General features: G+C 38.1%; 1 protein-coding gene across 1 annotated transcript in view; it reads right to left on the bottom strand.

Annotated features, from left to right (window-relative positions):
* LOC144655635 (protein SDA1 homolog) overlaps positions 1-19241 on the bottom strand; it is a 28721-nt gene extending 9480 nt beyond the window's left edge. Inside the window, exons 1-13 of the mRNA XM_078515919.1 lie at positions 18908-19241; positions 16423-16527; positions 15658-15756; positions 14432-14487; positions 9206-9332; positions 7742-7900; positions 7124-7204; positions 6632-6733; positions 6136-6208; positions 3693-3796; positions 2064-2121; positions 1570-1628; positions 986-1062 (exon numbers count right to left, since the gene is read on the bottom strand). Coding sequence (XP_078372045.1) covers positions 986-1062; positions 1570-1628; positions 2064-2121; positions 3693-3796; positions 6136-6208; positions 6632-6733; positions 7124-7204; positions 7742-7900; positions 9206-9332; positions 14432-14487; positions 15658-15756; positions 16423-16527; positions 18908-18997 — 1190 coding nt within the window. The 5' untranslated portion in view covers positions 18998-19241. The remainder of the gene's footprint in view (positions 1-985; positions 1063-1569; positions 1629-2063; positions 2122-3692; positions 3797-6135; positions 6209-6631; positions 6734-7123; positions 7205-7741; positions 7901-9205; positions 9333-14431; positions 14488-15657; positions 15757-16422; positions 16528-18907) is intronic.
* Positions 19242-19588: the final 347 nt, after the last annotated feature.

Here is a 19588-nt window from a genome sequence, read left to right as displayed (position 1 = left end):
TTAAAACTCTCGCGCCACTTTCTCAGCCAATCAGGTGTAAAACCAAAACCAATCGTGTCTCGCTCGCGCACGTTTTCCCGCGCTTCGTGCCAACTACATGTATTTGCTTCGAGTTTTGATTGGTTCACTGGATTGTCTGTGTTCTTTGTGATTGGCCAGAGTAATTACTTTGGTTTTGGTTTAACGACACTCAATTGAAAACTGCTCTATGAAAACGTCATAATTCCTTGCTTTTTCCTTGCCCTCTTTAATTCTTTTTCCATAGGTACAAACCGCTAGAACCTATCCTAGTTTCCATAACATGATGCCACTAGGAGTATCGCTACTCCCCCTAGATGACCGGATGCACAGCATTTTGTCGTGCCTTCCAAACAGATGGCTGGTACCCATTTATTCACCTGGGCAGCTGAAGGAAGTAACTGTTGCCCGACGTATTAACAACACAACACCATGATCCTAACTTGCACTGGTACCCCCACACAGCGGTCAAACGCAAAAATGACGTCACCTCCGGTTTTCTGCGCCTCGAACTTTTCTGAGAATTTGTCTCGAAAGTGTGCAAACTTTTGTAGGAAATTGTTAAAGAAATGGTACGGTGAAAAACAAAGTTCAAGCTGGGACACTCAGTGGAGATGAATTATCAAATTTCCAATCCATAAGCGGCGTATAAACCTTAACTTTCCAGGGACGGCGTTAACTTTTGGCTTTAAAGCGAAAGTTTTCGGAAAATTTAAGACTTTGTATGGAGAAGTTTGGCGGGAATTGCACAGTAACTGCGCACGCGCGCTGCGTTTGACCGCTGTGTGTGGTACCCCAATCCAGTGCGCTAACCATTAGGCAATTGCACCTCCCCAGTTTTATTCACAGACACAAAGATGATTTACAGCACTGTATTTCAAAATGAACACAAAGTCAGCCACCCTGGTAGTTGTTCAATAAATGCGTAAATTCTCGCTATACTCAGTAGCACTTGTAAAACCCTTACCCAACTGCCATCACTTCGTTGGAGTTTCTCTCAGTTACAAAATTATTTACAATTGCTTTTAGACCAGATTCAATAACCTGAAAATAGAAAAAAAATTTAATTAAACAAGATTTTAAAACCAAATTTTTACTCATAGCCTTGTAGTTTGGACAAAAAAATGCACATTTTGAACTGTAACTTAAGTATTCTGCTAATAAAGGTCCCTGATACTGCAGTTCAGGGCTGGGTTGTTCGAAAGCCGATTAACACTAACCCAGGATTAAAAGTTTATCAAGGGTTCAATTTCTCGTGTATAAAATTGTTTTAATTGCTTATGTTTTGTGGAGTTTGAGATAAGTTGACCTCAAAAATGGAGGACAGAAAAAATAGAAAAGAAAACCTCACTGAGAAGTCAAAAAACTGAAATCAAAATTCACACTAATCATGGATTAGCTTAATCGTGCTTTGAACAACCCGGCCCAGGGCTGTGCATCAAAAGAACAACAACTCCTGCTGATTCTTCCTTCCCTTTATACTCTTATCAGCTGACTGTTTGACAAGGCATTTGTATTGCAAGGGGAATTTATTTTATGATCATGACAAACCTCTGGAGGAACAAGATCATGGCACGCCTGAGCAAAGTACGTCAGCAGTTTGGTGACCTCTAATAAATTAGAAAAAAAAAACAGCCTTTTAATTTTATGTTAAACTTCACACCTTTTCTCACAGACCCGTTCTCACGGCTTTGCCAGGCACACATGTTATCCCAAATGTGAGCAGTACCTGCAAGCTAAGATCATTTTTCAGTACCCTGCTGTTATTGCAGACATCCATTTTCTGGCACAGAAAGCCAGTACTTTGATTGAGAGATAGAATTAACCACTTTAATAATAGCATAGTTAATAGTCACCTCTACTAACTATGATAATAGTCAATCTATGGAGTGCGGAAACTGGCAGTGGCAATGGTGAAAATGCAGCTGGTGCGCATGCATGTATAAAACTGGGCTCTTATAAACTTAAACTTAAATTTTTTAGAAAAAATAAATAAATTCATATGCAGATTTCAAGTGATCATGTATTGCATTACTCTGGCTTACCTCTTTGATGCGGCTGTAAGTATCTCTGGAGAAAAGGATAAAAATTGAACAAGAAGAGCTGTAAAAAGACAAGAAAGTATAGTTAATGTGCAGTTTTTATTTTTTTTTTATTTTTTATTTTTATTTTTTATTTTTTATTGCAAGACACAAAAAAAGAAGAAGTTACATTACATTGCATTACATTACACTACTTACACAAAAACGCTATTTACAATACAACATGTTACATTACTCTAATTACGATACTCTACTTACCATATAGTATTTAAACTTATTACACCTAATAGAGTGAATTCGTGTAACCCGTTTTTTATATGTTAATGAGTCGTATAATATTCTAATGTTTGTGTACAATAAATAAAATACACGAGTGGTCAGAAGACCTCAAAGAAATCACTTTAATAGTTATACAGAAAATAAGTATAAACAGGAAGTGTCTTTTTTTCAGCACTTGAAGAACATGTTCAACCTAAATTGAAAAATTAGCGATCTGGTTCAAAATACGCAGGATTTAGTCATTTCACGTTGTTGTTTTTCAGAAGACGAGAAATAAATTTGCCAAGGAGTAATAGAACACGTGCACAGCTATTTTCCTGCTCATTAAACCTTTTGTTTGCTAAACAAAAGTTGTTTGTCATCGTGATTTGCTAAAGCTCCCCATTGGATTGCGCGCGCAGAATTACGTTACAGTCAAGTTTAATTTGTTTTTCTTTACGCGATGTTGAATATAAAATGTTTATCTAAAATCGCAAGACAATTCAAGGCATGATAATTTTTAAGCCCTGTTATCTGTCTTGGTTTTTACATATTGGTAAATGCTTGAATTTTAACCTGACTTCCACATGCAAATACTTACGATTTGTCTGCAATTTTCTGTTTTCTTGTACAGCTCATTAAAATATTACACGGCCCATTAGCATATAAAAACGGGTTACACGAATTCACTCTAATACTTATAATTACACTTTTCAGTTTACACCACACAGTGACACATATAGACAATGCAAAAACCCAATTAAATTCTCTTACAAATAGTTAATGTGCAGTTGTCTTATGATAGTTTATTTGGCAAACTTTGGAAGGATGTTGTTCGCCTTTACCAGGAACTCATAAAGGGTTGAAACGTGTAACGCGTGCGCACAGCGTTTGAATATTCATTTTGCTAAGTACCATATTAGGAAACACGAAGAATTTGTACGCGAATGCTTTATACACGTAATGACACGCAACATAATTTTTGGTTTTGCGGTAAGTTGCTTGAATTTCGACCTAAACGCCGTAAATTTCCTACAGAAACTAAAGAAATTCATTTAGTGTATCGAAGCGAAGTTCTCCAGACTACTTCATGAAGATGAAACAGGAGAATCTAACCAAATTTAACTTTATTCAACCAAGCTTGTTCAAAAACAAGATTACGCCATCGAGCGCAAGCTAGCACGCGCTGTGAGTTCAATCCAAATATAGTAATTTTGATCGGTTAAATGTTTCTCGTGATTTTTCAAATATGGTACTTAGTGTAAACGAATGTGCAAAAGCTTGGTACAATGCGAATCATAGGGAGTTACACCTTTCAACCCTTATGGGTTTCTGCCTTTACTTCATGACATACATTTTATTAACTTCTCTTACCTGGTGAATGCCCACAAGTCTTGATATCAGGTCCATCATCATTAATTTCACCTCAAATCTTTCAGTTGACGACTCGAGCTGCTTGAAAAGTCTTTCACAAAAACCTGTAGACCGTTATACATGTTACAATGTCAACTTGTGTTTGATATAACCCACCTATTAATTTTTGAGCGCGCTCTTTGGACAAAACGCATAATGTGGTACAAAATCAGACGACGGGTATCAGCGAATATACCCCGTCCGATTTGATATCCGTCGCCCCGATTTTGTATGCAAGCACAAAACAAACAAATGAAGTCACTTTATTCAATTCTAGCTTTAAATGAGATCAGAGTTAAAAAATCACGTAAAGCAATCAACTTACATTTGTTTTAATCACAGTTACGCCAGGTTTATTACGTAGGTTTTTTCCTATAAATTTACTGGCGATAAAGCGCGTTGTAGAAATTAATCGCAGGGTTATAAAATAAATAAACCCCTTTCTGGCTTGCTGGCCGGTATATTGGAGGATAATGCCCTTGGTTGAAAGATTTTCCTCAAAATTTCATAGTTGCCCTCAAAGCTTCGCTTCTTGGCCAACTGTTCATTTTTCGACAATCTTTCAGCCTCGGGCATTATCCTCCAATATACCAGCCGCCTAAAGGGGTTTATTTACTAATTATCTGCATAGTCATAAAACCAAGACCAATTCTAGTTTCCCTTGCCTAGAATGTTCTGCACATGAAAAGTGTGCGAAAAAAACATGCAAGAACATTGTCAAAGAGTATTACCCATATGTTATCCATAGTGCAACCACAACAAAACGAACCTTTCTTATTATAACAAAGTTCTGTGCATAATGAAAGATGTTATTCACCCCAGTTATACATGTAGTGTATGTGGAAAAGAACAGGCCTGTACCATCATTTTGTGAAAAAATAATGGGTCAACCTGCAACTAATTGCAACAGAAGAAATTCCAACGAAATGATTGGCGGTAAGAAAGCTTCTGTTGCAATAAGCTGCAGGTCCAACCACAAAATGACTGGACTACTGGATATACATGTAAGAAATCCTCATTTTAGAGAACATATACTTTGCTAGTCCCTAAACCTTTTATTATCTCAAGTTCTACTGTATCTGACTGCAAATAAAGTTCCCAAAAAGCATTTATTTGTTCCCCTACTATTTTATAGCACAATCAATAAAAATAAGGAGGCTCAATGTATTTTTTGGCCCTCGGGTGGTTGTTTTAAAAATGAAAATTATCTATAAGATCTTTGATTTTTGCCAAACTACACCATAATGATCGCATGTGACCAAAGTTTTTTTTACTGGTGTCTCAGTAACAGTAGTTAAATGAAGGCACGGCCGCAAAAATGACACTTTGTTTTTTGGGCTAATTTTGAAAGTGCTCAAAAATAGTGGAATTTTGGCATGTAAAAAAATTCCTTTTACATGGGAAACATTGCTCTTAGTTCCTTTAGCTGGTTTGTGATTCGTTTTTTGAGAAAAAAAAGTATGTAAAAAACTCAGAATTTAGAAGTAGCTTTCTTTTCATGAAGACAAAACGCTGAAAAGAAATTCAGAGTTTTTGCAAACTTTATTTCTCCAAAACGAAGTGCAAAACCAGTGGAAAAAAACTCCCTAACAATGCTTTTTAGGTAAAACCTGAAGTTCACAGGCCAAAATTCAGCCATTTTTGAGCACTTTCAAAAATGGCCAGAAAACCAAGTATCATTCTTGCTGCCGTGCCTTCAATTGTCGTTTTCTTTTGTTTTTAAACAAGCCTGATTTTTCTCATAAATGTAAACTGACTATTGGTATTCATCATTGCTATGGAAACCACTAGTACTGTTACTAAGAAACCAGTAAAAAAACAAACTTTGGCCGATGATATGTGCCCGGGGGGGCACTCAAAAAAGTTTTATACGGGGAGGCTCTGCCCCGAGCTCTGACCCCTTACCCTTTTAAATACCATTTTTGACAGAAATTGTACCCCTTTCGTATTACCTTTTACTGAAAAAGGATACCCCTTTCATATACCTAAAAGACATGGCATAGAACAGGACGCTTTCTTGTCATTTTCACCTAGCGCTTAATAAAATTACAATAATACAGCCGTAAATTGCCCTTTTAAATACCTAAATGACAGATTTCCATACCCTTTAATTTACCAAAACTTGTGAAATCCTTACCCTTTCATATACCTTAAGCCTGAAAAAGGTACCCCTTTTGGGCGGAGCCTCCCCGTATAGGCCATTATAGGGAGTACCCCCCCTGGGCATATGTGATCATTATAATGGTGTAGTTTGGCAAAAATCTAAGATTGGCTTCCTAGATAATTTTCATTTTTCAAAACAACCACCCAAGGGATAGAAAACTACATTGAGTCCCTTTACATGTAAGTAAAAGAGGAAAGTGCACAGCACATGTTTCCTGAGTTCAAGTCAAGCAAGACCTACCCTGGGGGTCGTTAATAAGATGAAGAGCAGAGAAATTCACTGTTGATGGAGTTTTGCGTTTTTTCTTGGTTTTCTAAAAGAACAAGAAAAATGCACCATGTTAGAAGTTACCATAAGAACATTCAATCTTCTAGACTTAGAAATGGTAACTTATCACATCCCTTTAACCCAGGCCAAGCTAATTAACACATATGTCATAACTTGGTCAATTTTGGCCAACTAATTTGAAATTTTGGCACCCAAATTATTGTCTTTGAATGATCAGTTCCGCTTTTTGCGACTTGATTGACCACCCATAATAATTATGAACTTTTCAAGCTTAGTTTAACTTAATGCTTGTGTAGCCTACATGTACACTGTATGTTGCCTGCAGATGTGGACATGTCACAAAATCCTTGATACTGTAGTCTAGTAGTTTAGACAGTCTAAACAGTGTACGTGATGTACAAAAAAATTGATTACAGTATTGGTAAAGTTTTGAAAAAAAAAAACTCACCTTAAACGCGGCCATGGCTTTATCAATTTTATGTTGCTTTTTTAAGGTTTTCTTGTTTACACCACTTGCATGAAGCATTCTTCTAATTGCTGATTGGTCTGGCTGATAAAACAACCACAACTAGTAAATGGCCTTGATCACCATGAGTCTCTCCATATATAGCCAAGTGGTAAGAGGGCCCGCCCGGCAGTTGGGAGGTCATGGGCTTGATTCTCGTCAAAGACAAATATACCCCCCACCCCTCTGGAAATTCCAGTTAAATGTCATACATTTCTTAAACATTTTTGGTCTTTGAGACCCCCCACCCCCCCAGGGAATTTCCAATCCCTTCTGTAGGGGGAATATGGATATTTTCTGGAACTACACATTTATAAAAATACTATCTAGGAATGGTACACTGAACATTACATGCACATACATGTATTCAAAGCCTCTTGCCCAGAAAAAATATTATTTAACAATAAAATGTACATTATTTTACATGTACTGTACCTCTTCATCACTATCACTATCTTCTTTATCTTTATTTTCTCCATCTTTTCCAAGAAAAAATGCAAGAGCTGCAACCACAATCTGCCACACAAACATGTCAGTTACTCAGTTCCTCATTCATAAGCAAACATGCATTGTGTATACTGTATGTGTATACTGTATGTTGTTGAAAAAAAGAATTTCAGGTCAAAATGATTTCAAGCTAGAATCAGGGACAATTAAAATAATTTTAGCAAAACGAATGCTTTTTAACATAAAACCCTACTTCCTAAATGAAAAAAACAACAACATTTTTTTTGTCTATTGCGACCCCCCCCCCCCCCCCAACAATGTTGAAAAAAGCTTCACTGATGGTTTTTTGGTTACAACATTGCAAAGGGGTGGGGGGGGGCGACATATGACAAGGGGAGATAGGATAATCCATGCTTTTTAGGCCTAGGGAAAAGGTATTCCTGGGAGTGTATCAACAACTTTCGTCCCTGATTATATTGTAGTTTGAGTTGATCTTTTCTTCATTTTATTACATAAATCCATAAATTAAGAAAATACAAATCAAACTACCAGTAGTTTAAACCATTTTGACCTGAGATTAATTTTAAACTACAACATGTACATTACCTTTGTCACGGATGAAAAGCAAGCAGTAGTAAGGACATTAACAGTTTTTGCATCATTCCAGATATTTTTCCTATAAAGTTCCACCATGACATCAAGGGATTTCTTTGCAGCTATAACGTTGCTGTCTCGCAGCATTGTATACATAAAATTCTGAAGAGTCTAAAGAAACAAAGACAAAAGCAATCCATTCACTAAAGTTACTTTTATTTAAGACTTTTCATGTCAGGGTTGGAAACTAAAATTTTGGAGCACTCGCTATCTGGGCAAATGACCTTCAAATAGGCTAGTTTCGAATTACGCTCCACTGATCACAAACAATGGAATAAAGTCCAGGTTCAGGGGAATAATTTGAATTTTCTTTTGTTTTATTCCCCTCAACCTCGACCTCACTCCTTTGCTTAGGATCAGTAGAGTGTAATTTGAAACTAGCCTCTCACACTTGCCCAGATCAGTTTTTACTCTCCAGACTCCACATAAAAAAAGAAAATTTAGCTCCCCTCCCCCAACAAATAATAAAATGTATATTAACTATATGGGAAACAGTCATCTTGCTATGTTCTCAAGTTTGGTGGCAAATTAGTGTTTTTATGACCAGAGGTATTACATGTACCTTGTACAGTATTTTAGCTCATGTATGTTATCATCAGCTGTTAATAAATTCTCATCAGCTGTTAGTCAGGACTGCTACAGCACAAATCAACTGAATTTAACTAAATGCAAATTATTTACATTAATTTTAATATAATTATTCATTATAATACAATTATTATAATATTTAAAATTTATTATACCATATTTACTTGGTATTCTAATTCTAAAAATTGACCATATAAGGTAATTATAAAGGAGAACATGCAAAATAGGGCATGACTTATTACACTGTAGTACGTACGTATTACACTGCCATGTCCCATTTGACAAGAAACACATAGCACTTGGCATTATAATAAATTCCATGTTCAATGGTATTACAGGTAATTCTTGTGGACTTTTTACTTATTTCGAGCGTTTCCACTCCCCCTGCCCCTATAGGGGAAACTCATAAAATATCTACAGGTGCACATAACAGTCATCTGTAAAACCATTGAATAAGGTGTATGTACCTTGTATGCCTAATTCAAGATTAAGCTCTGCTAATAAAATTAACAGGGCTCACCAAAACCCCCGTCCGGTCGTCCGGGACAAGTAGATTTTCCTGTCGGGCAAGTGACTTTTCATGCTTACTTGCCCGACGGGCAAGGGCCCTGGCAAACCATCAATTAACTTAATTTCATGAATTATTAAATAAGTTTGAGAGCCTGGGCAAGGGGGGGAAAGTGCCCGGGCAAGCAAAGTTTGAGAGTTACTTGCCGGCCCTATGGGCAAGTTGGAATTCAATTTTTTTTTTCGAGCCCTGATTAAAAAGTATTATTAAATAACATAATAAATTTAGTTATTTTCTTTCCAATGGGTTTCAATACTCACAGTATTAACTTTATTATTCTTGTGTTTTGCATTAATGTTCTTGATGTCTGTGACAATGTGACTGTATAACACCTGACGTAGAAGTTTATCCTTACATCTGAACAATGCAAAGAACAGCTCTAGAAGACTGAAGTTAAGAACAAAAACTGTAAGACACAATGCAACCATCACCATACTAAGTTTTGTAAAAATTGAAATGAACTTTAATTATTTTGAGCAAGTTTTTGTAATACAGTCAACTCTCTCTTAAGGTATCACGGAAGGAAAATTGGCGTTTTCGTTCCAAGTGAAATTGTGTGAAAACTATCACTGGTGACCCCAATAAAGTATACATTTTCTGAAAGCTTATTAACTAAAGATTGTAATTTTGGATTTTGTTTTGATCATATAGACCACAAAAAGGAACGTCAGCATTTTGTCTGCAATTATGATGTTGCACAACATAAGATTTATTTGAGAACACATTATTTTATGTGAGAGCCTAAACTTTTATGTGGAATTTGATCTACATATATTGGTCTAAAAAAAGGTGTCTCAGATTTTTCTTTTCTTGCTCCATTAACTTTTTATAAATTTTTAAACTTTAAAATGGCGTTTTATGGGCTTCTTTAGGATTAAAAATTAATAAAAAATTATTGGAGCAAGAAAAGAAAAATCTGAAAAACTGTTTCACATAAAGGTTTAGGCTCCCACGTAAATGTGTTCTCAAACAAACCTAATGTTGCACAACATCATAATTGCAAACAAAATGCTGACGTTGCTTATTATAGTCTATAGTAAATGGTTTGAACCCAGGAGTATCAGTAGGTCGTAAAGTATGATCGTCTGGGTGAGAGTAGTTCTGAGAAGAACTGTTGTTGGTGACTGACGTTTCGACAACCTGAGCGGAAGACATCTTCAGAGTCAAGTGAAGATGACTTCCGCTCAGGTTGTCGAAAGGTCAGGACTTCACCAACAACAGTTCTTCTCAGAACTACTCTCACCCGGACGATCATACTTTACGACCTTATTATAGTCTATTTGATCAAAACAAAATCCAAAATCAAAATCTTTATTCAATAAGCTTTCAGAAAATATATACTTTATTGGGGTTACCACTGATAGTTTTCTCACAATTTGACTTGGAACGAAAACGCCAATTTCCTTCCGTGATACCTTAAGGGACACCTCTATAAGACGGACACCTCCATAAGACGGACACCTCCCGTACGAACGACGCAACGCTGCTGCAGCGCTGCGTTAGTTCACTTTTTTGGTTGCACAGCGCTTAAGCGTCGTTAAAGCAATACTTGTGAGTCGCTCAAGCTGCCAACCCAGAATATCATGCACTGCAGGAGCGCTGCAAAATTGTACAAACTAAAAACAGCGGTAAAGCAGCGGTAAAGCAGTGCTGCAAGACGCTGCGTAAAACCTGCAATGAGTATCAGATGTAAACATTGTCTTCCGGCGATAAAACATTCATAAAGCAACGTTGCACAGCTATGCTCAAAAGCTACAGCAGCAACACATTGAAAGAAATCATTAAAACTGCTAAAAATATCGTTTTAAACACTTATAATCAGTCTTGCGTACTTGGAGGTTGGAAGGTCACGCGTGCAGGTAAAACAGTGTTTATAAACAAAAGCAAAGGGCCTATAGATTGAAATATAAGTTTATTAAGAATAAAATTAATACTCTGAGTCTACATCTCACGATATCGTTATTTTAGAGTGCTCTGTGGAACAAAACTAAAACATTTTCAGCTGCATGTAAACGGTGGCCGGTGAGTTCGTGAACAAAACATGAAGTACAATTGATACTCGAGAATGTACTTACGTTACAGCTTGATCAACCATTCTTTTTTGCCAAATTTTCGAGTGTATGTTGCCGTTTCAAATAAATACCTTCCCAATGGTATTTTGCCTAGACCATTTTGTACTTATATCCGCTCTCATAAGTCAGAGTAAATTTTCAATCTTTTCATGTGCAGAAATTACTGTATCAAATCATACGATACGTGATGGAATTGCCGGAATGCGATCTCAGAGATATGTACTATAACCTGATTGGTTGGTTTTAACAACATGTTTTGTTTCAGTGTTTCATGCTCGTGTTACAATTTCAACCGTTGAATTGAAGCGGGAACCAAGCTCTGGAAGCAGGCGGATTGTAGAACTTTCTTATTTATATATCCACAATCTGGGAAATTATTCGTTGATTTTCCCAGAAAACTGATTTTCGCTGCAGCCAATTCCTCGTAAGCAGTGATTTTGTGCAACAAACCAGTATCGCTCAAAGAAGAAACGTGTGATTGCAGTTTTGTCGGCTCGGCGGATATTTCAGGATTTTCTCCAATCTGTTGTGAAAATGAAAGGGTTGCAAGACCGTTGGGTTAATATGAAAGGCAATTTCCCGAAGAAAAGAACAAGAAAATGAGGTGAGCCTGCATACTTACAAAAACAGAAACGAATTTGCCTGTTTATTTGGATATATTTTTTAAAAATTCCGTAGCTTAAAATTTTCTTGCTCAATTTTAATTATTTTCAACTCCACTGACTGCAATAATAAGCAAGTTAAATTTCGTAGTTTCGCCAAATCACATAGATGTTATAGTTTATACTTAACCTTGTATGTCTGATTTCATATAAAAAATTGATTTGAACGTCAATCGCGGTAGGTTTCAGCTCATAATTTCGTTTGCGATGATCTCTAGATCATAGACTGTGCGATTGCTGGACTTCAAGATAATGAAAATAAAGTGTTGATTTGTTGATTTACTAAGATAGATTGTTGTGTACGTTTCTTTTAGTTAAAAAAAACTTTGTAGTCTTTCTAGTGCTAGCAAATTTCGCATGGGAGGGTTATAAGTGCGATGTATTTTGTATCTCAATGGGTGTACCAGGGAAGCACTGCTTCGGTCGTATTTGCAGCCTGAAGTAACGCTGCAAAGCGCTGCTTTGCGGCTGCTTTATCAACGCCATGGCTTCGTGTGGGTTATGATCAGCAGCGTTCATGCAGCTCTCGAGCAGCGACGGTGAGCGCTACTGCAGCGCTAACGCAGTCATTTTTCGAAACTGCTGCAGCGCTACGAAAACAGCGTTCGCGCAACCTACATGCAGCGCTTGTTGCAGCGCTCATGAGTGGCTAAAACAGCGCTGCATAAACGGCTTATGTTTCGTACGGGCTGGTGTTGGCCTCGTCCCTGCCATTTTTCAGTTATTTTACTGTAACTAAACTCCCGAGAAGATGAACAACTCTCTAAGATGGACAGTTGGAGCCAGTCCAGAAGGTGTCTGTTGTAGAGAGAGTTGACTGTAACAACACTGGACTTAAGGTATCAGTGTAACTAAAAATTGACCATTTTAAAGAAAAATATATTTCGGTATTTTCGGGTAGATCTCATTAAGACCTTTCATTAAAAAAAAAAGAGCATGGACAAAGATTGACTCTACACAAAGTTATGAACGAAAAACTTTTCTTGCCATTAATCATTTGATATTGATAGCTGTCAACAGGTTGTCTAAAGAAGCGCGGCGATCTACCGTTGTGTGATTATCACAGTTCTTGGTTTTCGACGAGATGCTTTGGGTGTTTTGCACTGGCAAAATGCATAGTTTTTCCGACGTGAAAGAAGAAACATTTTCCCATTCCTTTCTCATGTTCAAAGAATGCTGCAACAACTGGAAAAGACTAAAGATTTGGCAGATGCACTAGTAGATATAGTGAGTCAGCGAATTATTTTTCGCCGCTTGAAACGGTAACGCCACGATCCGGCATCACGACCAGTTCCTCGGCTTACTTTAGGACCTTTAGGATGCTTGCGACCCTACGTTTTTGTTGTTTTAGGTTTAACATTTCTAAAACTGTCGCACTGAGACAAAAATTGTTATAAAGCGAGCGGTAGAAATAAAATTATGCAACAGACTGTTTCCGACCAGAAGCAACATTTGACACCGCTTTGAACAAGTCCTATTGTTAAAGGAAAATGAACCTTCATTCTATCGCTCAACGCGTGATCATTTTCACACGTCTTGTGTAATTAATCTCATTAAAGCGGAAGTAGCCCCTAAATACATTTTCTTTCGTATCTCATAAACAAATTTTAGAAGAGAGAGGCGCACATTTTAAGTTCGTTTTCAATGGGGTTTCAACAATTTTTGCAGAAATTTGGCAAGAATGTTGCCCGATAATTGAGCAACAAAACTGTGTCGGCGAATTTTAACTTTTTGCCTCTTTCAAAAGTTGTGGCTGTTTTTACGCAGAGAATAGTTGTTCCTTACACCCTTAAAGTTTAACTGTGTGTCAAAAACAAACCAGACAAGTAATCAATATTTCCCGACACAGTTACTTAGAGAAATGTGTGAAGAACACATAGCGATGCTAATTGCTTTTTCCCACTCAAATTTGTCCGGAAACGAACCCGATTTATGAGCCTTGGTACTCTTGGAAAAAAATACGCTCTTTTTGGATAACATTAATATTTTTACTTAAAATAAATATATCTCTGCAATCTACAATTCCTAAGCTTTCAGAAAATATATACTTTGCTGGGGTTTGCGTTAATAACCAGACGGTAAGGCAGCTCCAACGCATGATGGTCATTTGGGGTACACTGATACCTTAAGATTCCACATGAATTTAGCTATTACCCAAAAATGATACAGAACATGCAATCATGTGGAACATGTCTCAACAGAAATTAAGAGGAAAAGAAATTACCGTATTTATTCGATTAAGCGCCCAACCTCAAATAAGCGCCCACCCTGAAGGTAGAAAAAGTTAATAAGCGCCCAGCCTCGAATAAGCGCCCACCCTGAAGGTAGAAAAAGTTAATAAGCGCCCAGCCTCGAATAAGCGCCCACCCCCACGCCCTAAAAAAATGAAGTGCACAAGAGGAGTAAATTGAGAGGAGTGAAATTGATTAAGTACTACCAAGAGACTATCCCGAAGACCGAGCTTTCTTAGTAATTTACAGAAACTTTCAATGAACAGTTAAAATTACACCTTCACGTTTTGTTATTATTTACCGTTTTCTTGCAAAATAAGCGTACTACTTGCAAAAAATAGTGAAAATTTAATAAGCGCCCAGCCTCGAATAAGCGCCTACCTCGAATAAGCGCCCACTCTAAAGGTCCAAAAATTTAATAAGCGCCCAGGGCGCTTATTTGAATAAAATAATACTGTAATAAGTGGCTGTGCACTTAATTATAGGGGACATACATGTATATGTACAGAACAACTTTTTACCTTGTAGGAGATAATAAGTTCTTGTTTCGAAGAAGTATGAGAGCTCTACAAATCATCTGTAATGAAAAAAATAATAATTCATTAAAGTATTCTGGATTGCAATTTTACAGCTGGAAGGATCAATCCTTCTGAACTTACATAGTTTACATGTACATAATTATGTGTACAATGTATGTTCAGCCAAACAAAAAAAAACTAATTGGGCTCTATTAAGCTGCACTGTGAATGGACCCAAGAGGCTTAAGGAGGAAAAACTGACAACAATATTTTGACAGTCAGTTTTATGTCAAAGGGAGGCACGGTAGCCTAATGGTTATTGTACAGGACTATGGACCGAAGTGGTCTAAGCTCGATCCAGAGTACCCATACCTACGTATGGCAGCTCCGAACTCTCTTCATGCCCATGTCAGTCAGTAACAAGCTTTAAGTACCAATAACGAGCAGAGAGAAGACAACTTTGACATTTTGACAGATAGATTTTGTAAAAGGATGGAGAATAGCTGAAGAATGGGCATACAGTGTACACACTGACAAAACCCAGTACACTGTACATGACTGTTCAGAAAGAGAATAGCCTAATATTACTACATGTAAGGCAATGAGGAGAGGACTTTAATATATTACAGCTATGCCTGAGACTTGGCAGATGTACATGTACATTTTGAGGCTAAAGTAACCTTTGTGTACATGTGACAGTATTACCGTAATGATTCGATTTAGCGCCCAGGGTGCTCATTTACTTTTGGCACCTCAAGGGAGGGCGCTAATTTGAGACAGGGCGCTTATTTAATTTTTTGAGGAACAACCAAATGTATCTAACAATAACAGAAACTGTAACAGTTAGAAATTGTTAAAAGTTCAGTTACTTTTAAAATAATTGGCAATGTTCATTTTAGCAGTAAATATATACATGAACTGTACGGTGAACGGTCAGGATTTTATCTAGTTGGCGTCAATGAGTTCAGTAGGGGCAGTTATCCACAATAGGGGCACTTATTAGAATAGGGGTGCTTATAAGAATGGGGGCGCTAATTAGAATGGGCGAGCTTATTGGAATAGGGGCGCTTATTTACAAAAAAACATTCGAAGGGGGGCGCATATTCGGAAGGGGGCGCTTATTGGAAGGAGGGCGCTAATTAAAATCAAATCATTACGGTACACATCATTTCATTGGGTAAAATGATCATCGCTACAAGTACAAGTACAGGGTAGTAACTACACAGTACCATTCTGAGCTCAGCGTCCATAACACTGTGATGTCTCTGCAGGACTTCTATAAGTTCTTGAGGGAAATGTTCCAACTCATCTGTATAGCAGTGTGCAACCTACATAATGCACAATATGCACAAGTGACAAATGTAAATTATACTTGTAAATAAACATTACTCTTAAAAATACACTCAATACGCTGTGGAGCTTACGGTAAGCTCTAGCATCAATAAAGGTTTTTATTGTAGACTGTTCACAGTCCCCTATTTTTCCGTGAAGTCGTAGAGATCGATCGTTCAGTCGACCGGCCGCCATCTTGGTTCACAAAAAAAAAAAACTGGGGAGGGTGCAAAAATCCCGTGGGTGGCGGGGGAGGGGGCGGACGCTCTCCCATCCCAACGCTATGAGTATCCCGCCCCGCCACCCACGGGATTTTTGCACTCTCCCCAGTTTTCGCTTGCGTTTGTTAACCAAGATGGCGGCCCGTCGGACTGACCGATCGATCTCTACAACTTCACGGAAAAATAGGGGACTGTGAACAGTCTATTTTTATTGGAAAAAAAAATCAAAAAAAAATCAGTACACTGTAATAAAAGGACACTATAACTACCTTCTACAAGAAAATAATTGTTGTTTGTGTACAAATTAAAAGTACTAAGTATACCGGTACTTATTTTTTTTTTGTTAATTAAAGTTCTAAAATGAGGTTTTTAAAGAACATGTTAATTTAATTAATAAAAAGACAAAATAATTTATTGAGAGATTTATTAATTAATTCATACCTGGCTGATAAACATGACCAAATCTCCAAGGGTTTTGTTTGCATTTGAGGGATCAAGCTTGAAAATCTGAAGATTGGATTCATAGTGCCTGAACTGTTGAAGAAACTAAACAAGAACATTTTTATTATTACAATGCCATTCAAATCTTGCTGTAAAATTAAAGTTTCTGTCATGTACATAGTGCTACTATGTACTACCGTGATACTGTAAAATTTCGGTTATAAGCCCTGGGCTTATACAACTTCGTAAGGGGTTTTGGGTGGGCTTATAAGCGGAGGGGCTTGTATCCGGGAGGGCTTATAAGCGGGATTAAAAAATGTTTCGAAACTATCAACCGGAGTGTTGATCGAAATATGTTTTTAAGTTTAAAACGCATAGTAAAGCAACATTTACATGTACCCCTGTTCAATACTGTCACCCGGCAGAGGAGGGCTTATAACCGGAATTTTACGGGATCTCTATATATTGGCATATGTAGCATAACCATGACACTAAGCACAAGTACAATATTTATACCAGAGATGCATGATCCATCTGGACCAAATTTTGTTTTAATAAGTCAAGCATTTTTTAGTTCACCTGCTGTAAATGCAACCAGATAGATAAATTATATCATTCCAGTCCATCTATTTGCTGTAGATACTTTGTCTGGATAGATAATCCCTCTGTTTGCCTGCATTTATACACAGACTGATCAGCAGTCTAATTTAAACGCAAGTTCATTCAGATGGATCATTCATATCTAGTATAAATGAAGCCAAAGAAACGTGCAAGCTCAGTGCTATAGAATTTCTGACGAACATGTGATGTCCACAGCTAAATTTCATGCTTGTGCTTGGGCTTATCTCACACTGGTTCATGCTACTAAGTGAAATGTGTACAAATGGAAGAAAGGATAAAGTTTATTTTTCTTGTGCCTATGTGCTTAACCGGAGGTAAAAAAACAGGTAAAGTCTGTCTCCGAGCTTATCCCGGTTTCCGTAGCATTAAGCAACTAGGAGTATTGCTACTCCCCCCTGGATGGGATGCTAGTCCATCGCAGGGTTACCCCCCAGCAGTAAATTTGCCGGTACCCATTTATACACCTGGGTAGAGAGAGGCACTGTGAGAGCAAAGTGTCTTGCCCAAGAACACAACGCAGCGCCCCGGCCAGGCCAAGAACCCGGGCCGTTCGACTCGGAGTCGAGCGCGCTAACCATTAGGCCACCGCGCCTCCCACAACCGGAGGTACAGTGGCCTAACGTTTAGTGTGCTGTAGTCTGGATCAAGCAGTCAGGGTTCTAGCCCTGGCCAGGGTCACTGTCTTGTGTTCTCTGGCAAGACACTTTACTCTCATTGTGCCTCTCTCCATCCAGGTGTAAATTAGGTAACTAAAGGTAGAGCCTGCTGTCGAGCCAAGTGGCTCATCAGGCCGGAGCTTATCTCGGTTTTTGTAGCATTAAGTGGCTAGGGGTAGTTCTACTCCCCCTGGATGGGATGCTAGTCCATTGCAGGGTTACCCCCCAGCAGTAAATTCGCGGATTCCCGTTTATACACCTGGGTGGAGAGAGGCGCTATGAGAGTAAAGCGTCTTGCCTAAGAACACAACGCAGTGCTTCGGTCAGGTCTCAAACCCAGACTGCTCGATCCGAAGTCCGGCACAATAGCCATTAAGCCACAGTGCCTCAACATAAATGGATACCGACGAAATAATCGATCCGAAGTCCGGCCCAATAGCCATTAAGCCACAGCACCTCAACATAAATGGATACCGACAATTCTGTGATGGACTAACATTCCATGGCCATCCAGGGGAGAGAAGAAATTCTACTTGTCCCTTACTGCTATGGAACCCAGATAACCTCCTGACTGATGGCCACGAGGATCGAACACCAGACCTCTCAAGTCTCACGATTTTGCCGTGAGACTCACGATTTTTAGTTCAATCTCACGGTCTCATGACAAGACAGAAAAATCTCATGATAAACAGAGTCACAAGCTGTAAGGATACAATTTCTTGTATAATGTCATTTTTGGCTTACTTAAGCGATTGTCTTGCACCAATTCTGTGTAAATCCGTAGCCAGCAAAGGTATTTCATTAGTTTGTTCGCTAGACACACAATCGATAACCATATATAGAAGACACAAGCCGTGAAAATAACGTTAATTTTTGTGTTGCTAAAACAGGAAAAAACTCTTTCTCTTAATTAGCATCTGGTTTTAGTTATTTTTGTCCGTCAGTTGATTAATCTCCAGGTTTTTACTCGAATCTCCCGGTTTTTTGACCTCGTTCTCCAGATTTCCGGTTCTTTGAGATTGAGAGGTCTGGAACACAGACTTTACCTTGATGTATTCCCCTGATTCCCTTACACACTCAAAGAAGCAAGGCAATCAACAACATCTCAAACACTTAAAAGCAACACAATTACACTCGCTGACCGGCCGTTCAACTACTACGCACGTGTTATAATAGTGATTTCTGCACAACATTTATCATAAACTTACCTCTTCTCTGTACGAGTCTGGATCTCTTTTTACCAGGTTTTGCAACTGCGGCAAGTTGGTTGGTAACTTATTTCTGTTTCTGTCGCTCATAATGGCTTAAAGAAATAAATACAAGTCAGAAACAAGCGCTATATTTTTGCTTTTTTCGCGTTCACTTCGTCGGCCATGTTTTTGCCTCGCTTTGAAGTATTTTACACGTTGGCTGGCTGCTGAACATTCGCGGGCTTGCGGTGTCATCAGTCATCTGGCTCTTTGGTCAGTGGTTAGCGTGCTCAAAGCATGGTATGTACTTTATGTAATCCTTATTATAGTGTATTCAGATATTCTCTTCTGTATCTCGTGTATGCCTTTATACCATGCCATAGAAAATACAGGCAATCAGAATACAGGAAAGCCGTTGTATATTCGACGGTATTCAACCCGACCTTCCCATCGTGCGCTGCGATTGTATTCTCGACGAAATTTAGTGAGCGTATTTTCTATGGTATAATATAGTTCTAACTTGATTTGATAAAAGGTGGCTATCGGGCTGTTAAGAAATGTATGGGGTTTCATTTTTTTTTTTTTTTTGAGGATACGGAGAATTGTTCGGCTTTCTTCCAATGAAATGTCGCCCTGTCTAATGTAGTGAATTCAATCTTACTTTTTTTTTCTCCCTCCCTGTCTCTCTCCCCCCCCCCC

Source organism: Oculina patagonica, chromosome 5 (genome assembly GCF_052425735.1).
Source record: "Oculina patagonica isolate OP01 chromosome 5, crgOcupat, whole genome shotgun sequence".
NCBI lineage: Eukaryota > Metazoa > Cnidaria > Anthozoa > Scleractinia > Oculinidae > Oculina > Oculina patagonica.
This window is presented reverse-complemented; position numbering and strand designations above follow the sequence as displayed.